Source organism: Camellia sinensis, chromosome 6, assembly GCF_055761805.1.
Source record: "Camellia sinensis isolate YWXY chromosome 6, ASM5576180v1, whole genome shotgun sequence".
NCBI lineage: Eukaryota > Viridiplantae > Streptophyta > Magnoliopsida > Ericales > Theaceae > Camellia > Camellia sinensis.
In genome coordinates, this window is record NC_138966.1 from 125943305 (window position 1) to 125948005 (window position 4701).

General features: G+C 35.9%; 1 protein-coding gene across 1 annotated transcript; it reads right to left on the reverse strand.

Moving 5' to 3' along the window:
• Nucleotides 1–2491: 2491 nt before the first annotated feature.
• On the reverse strand, nt 2492–4347 carry LOC114278405 (protein NODULATION SIGNALING PATHWAY 2-like). The gene has a single exon (XM_028220434.2). The coding sequence runs from the start codon at nt 4167–4169 to the stop codon at nt 2658–2660; it is 1512 nt and encodes a 503-aa protein (XP_028076235.2). The 5' UTR covers nt 4170–4347; the 3' UTR covers nt 2492–2657.
• Nucleotides 4348–4701: the final 354 nt, after the last annotated feature.

Consider the following 4701-nt stretch of genomic DNA (forward strand, 5'->3'; position numbering starts at 1 on the left):
AGAGATAGATTTGAATGCATTTGACAAAAAAAGAAAAAATTGTCCTTATGCAAAAAAATATATCAACTCACATTTTCCTAAATCGACTCAACCTAATTCTTGCAATTTGATAAGGTGAGCAAGTTGGGTTGAGCAACTTTGATGATAAAAACTAAAAGTCAATCAATTTATGAGCTAAAATTATCAATCCGCTTATAGGTCAATACAACCCAACCGCTTATAGGTAAAATTACTAAGGTGAAAATTGTAATTACCTAAATTCAAGTGGAATTTGTATTTGAGTGAAACTCTTTTGGTAAATACATTTTTCACTCAAATTTCATTTTCATCTCTTATATTTTAATTACAACAATTAAATTCTCAAAATTCATTTCAATTTTGAATTTGATTTTTTTTTGTCACATCTGCTAAAAATTTGAATGAAATGTTCTCACATAAACACATTCTATGAGCGTTGATAGAGGAAGAAATTTGCATGTAAATTACACTTTTCACTTTTCAATTTTCACAAAAACTTCAATTTAATTCTTATATTTGAGCGTTCACCAAATATCAAACTGTGGGGTGATGGAAAGACCTCATTAAAATACTAGTTAAATTTTGATGATTTAATTATTGCAATTAAAATATAAGAAATCAAAATAAAATTTGAGTGAAAGTATACGAATTAAAAATGCAATTTACCCTCTTTCTTTTTTAATGCAAATGACAGAAATAGACAGACATATTCATTGTTTGAATTAGCACTTGTTTAAATACTATGGTAATTTAACCTTGAACTTGATAAGCCTGCTGATGATGCAACGAAAGAGACATAGTTCTTACCGAGCTATATATGTAATCTATATTGGCAACCCAAAAATATATAAATTAAATAAACAAAAATAATAATCTATATTGGCATGCCAAAAAAAGTGGGCTACCATGGCTGACCTCATGTATGCTTTCAGGAGTTTCTTTCTGGAAAATACCTAATTAACAAATCAAATTGTGTGTTTTTTATTATATAAGAAGCTCTAGGAGAAGGATATCTCTGGCATAAAATTTAGAATCTTTTATTTTTTTTTATTTTATAAAAAATCAAAATTATTTTTTGAATTGAAAAACAAATATGAGGAATCTTGATATATAAACTACCTATTCTGGGAAAATTTTGTAACTGTCACACACACACATATATACATATAGTGTATTTATTATGTCTGTATATATATATTTTTTTTTTTTGAGCAACAAAAGCAACTAAACTTTATTAAAAAATAAAGCGTGGTTACAACATGGTTTAGAGAAAAATTGCATCATTGTCTAAACTAAGCATCCCATTTATGTTGACACACAAAATTAGACCAATCATGTTCATGTGCATCCTCAAACCCCAAAACAAGTTAGAGAGATTCCAAACTTAAAACAAAAACAGCCAACGTCCAACATCTTACAAGAGTGCCTCACAATCTACCACCGGTACATTTTCTAATCTGTGAAAAATTAAGCAAGAAATCAGTAATAGAATACTTATACTCCTTGACAGAGGCTTTCAACCACGTAGCTAATTTGATGATGATTCATTCCAGCAATTCTTTCATCCTTGGTTGAATTCTATTGAACGAGCATTCATTTCTATACTTCCATATGGACCACGGTGCAACTAACGGTAAAGCCTTTTAGATTTTCGTATGATAGTTTGGTATTAGATAGTGATACTATGTTATTATTACTAAGAGTATGCACAGGTTAGTTTGCATTAATTTTGAAAACAATGCCCTTAGCGGATTGAGAATTTTTTAACGCACCGTCACTTTATCCTCAAAATTGTGGGGTCGATTGAATATTTTTGACAGATTCAAACCAATGATTGGAGTGAATTGAGTGAGTTAGAAACACAAAATAGAAAATACGTCACGGACCATTCAATCTTTTTTTGTTTTTACAATTTCAAACAAAAAAAAAAAGCTATTTATTTATTCCAAATTCACGTTAGTCAAAACCAATTTCATAAATTAATATACAAAAAAATCAAATTAGAAAATATATATATATATATATATATGAAATGAAAATAAGGGGTAAGTATCGATTGTGTATACCTATAGGCAACTTAGGTCAGTTTGTAGGTAAGTTTATTAATTTTAACCTGCAAACTAAGTAACCCATCAATTTGACTAGTCCACAACGCCAAAAAAAGATAATAAAATAAATAAGATACAGAAAATGACTCTGCTTCTATTGCCCAACCTGCTCACCTTCTAAAATCGCACAAGTCAACTTGGGTTGATGTAGATTGACATTTTTTTGCATATAGTGATGACAATATATCAGTGTGCTATCTACGTAATTATTTAAGAAAAGTGCTTTGATAAGATTGATTTGAATACTAACTAATCGGGGTGATATTGAGTTCTATCATAACGTTGAGCAGTTAAATCAACAAAAGTCGTGATATTTGGATTTCTAACCCGATGAGAAATATTGATTGGTTTGAAGTTGATATAGATTAATTGCTTGAGTGATATTGAGTTTTACTATTCTACGTTGCATTTTATATTCTCCTCCTATTGTTAAATAATAAAAAATAAAAAAATCCTTAGGATTGTGTTATCAAAGGAGTAGAATATTACAAGGGGATAAGCTACTAGTGATTGTCATCATTTTTTTCAAATTTACAAATTAGAATCTGAGGTGGTCCAAACAGAAGCTGAAAGAAGACGACGTGTTTTCCACCGTAAAACGAGTCTATTGTTAGCTAATTCCTCTACCTTGTACCCATCATTGAATAGTCCCAACAACAACTTGGCTTGACAGTGATTGGCGAAGCTTACGTTAACCGGATGGAACCCCACCGCACCCAACCATTCCCCCCAAGAGCAGCTTTCCTCCTCCCCACTCTCACGATAGATTCGGGCTAACGACCCGGATATTTGGGGTCCCAAAAAAACCCGCTCCACCAATTCCCGAGCCCGGCTTTGCATGGGAAACCCGGCCTCGAGTGAATCGTAAACCGCCGAATAATGGTGCAAAGAGTCCATGAATCGACCCGCAAACCCTCCATCGCCTACGGGTCCCACTTCTTCCTCCGCCAAGGTCACTAATCTCGGGTTTAGGGTCTTGGCTCCGGATAAAAAAGAAGCAATTGAGTCTGATGCACAATAATTAAAGTGGGATAAGTATAGCATACAATTGAACACTAATGCTTCCCCTCTTACCAATTTTAAATTGGACGGTCGAAATGTCTCATTTGAGTCTAACCTGCATTGATGAAAAGTTAATGATTGACCGATTGATGCAGCGAATGCGATCAAACGTCGACCGGTCTCTTGGACAGTCCCGATTGATCGACGGCTAGCCCCACCTCTTGAGATCGCGGTGATCCTAAGGTGTGGTGCTGGTGGACCATCCTTCCTAGACACCAAAGCTTGCATCAACGATGCCCATTGGATCCCCTCCATGATATCATAGTCCACTACGTGGACCCGCTTATCTTGCGCCACGGCTTCTAAAATGGCTTGATTGGCTGTGAAGTGTCCGAACTTGACGTAGGGTGACATGTCCTGTAACAGCTGAAATGCTGCAAGGACGTCCGTCTGATGGAGATCATGGTGGGAACCCATGTACTTACCACCGGCGCCTTCTAGCAGGCCTTGCAAGGCGTGGGTAAAATGCGCCGCTAGCCTCTCCATGTTAGTACCATCAGTTGGAGAAGCCAAGTCCTTGAGCCGAACCAATATCACCCGAGCCAATTCGTGGCTCTTGTTGACCCCGGTCAAGGCCTCCGCAGCGGCCATCAAGAGGTGGACCAGCCTCAGTCCTTTAAAATCTCCAATACCACCAGTCATTTCCTCCTCCTCCTCCTCCTTCACTGCTATAGTGGCGGTGGTGGACAAAACCCTAACTTCAGGGTCGTGTTGTTGCTCGCTGTTGTTGTTGTCGTTGTCCATCATGGATTCGATGAGGTCATGGAAGTTGTCGTGGTTGCCAGAAAGTGAGTCCCAGTCGATGACTAGTAAGTCGTCGATTGGGGACCAATCATTCCAGTTGGACCACCAACGGTCATCTGGTAATGGGGTGGTGGTGGTGGAGGTGTTGGGTGTGGTGGTGGTGGTTGTGGGGGTACTATTGTTATAATTGGACAAGTCTAGTTCGAATTCAGTGACAGTGTCCACCACCATGTCCATATCTAAGCTAAGTGACGGGGGGCTTATAGGTGAGAGTGTTTTAAGCGTTTGAAGGATTGGGATTTAAATGGGTTATTGAGAGAAGAAAGAGCTGAAACAAGAGACAGGGAGTGGAGGTGGAGGAAGTAATTAAGGCATTAACAAAGTGTTTAATCAACTAAGATGGGCTGCAGATCCTAAGCTTGATTTATATATACGAGTGGTGGGTCTTACTTATTAATCACCATGCTCAAGTAATGTCCCTAGTTCTTTTACATTGTCACCCCTAATTTTGAGTAATATTTTATAAATAACAATAAAAAATATACACAAAAAAAATTATATAAAATGATGTGATTGTACTATGAGCCAATCATTTTAAAATAATAAATTTATCAAAATAATTATTAACTATAAAAATATATTGTGGCATCATTTTAATAAAAAATTCTATGTAAATTTTTTAAAGGTGTAAACTTTTTCGTTTAAAAAATCTCATCCCACTCATGTACTGTTTTCCTTTCCAGTCTAGCTAAAATTGAATAACTATCCT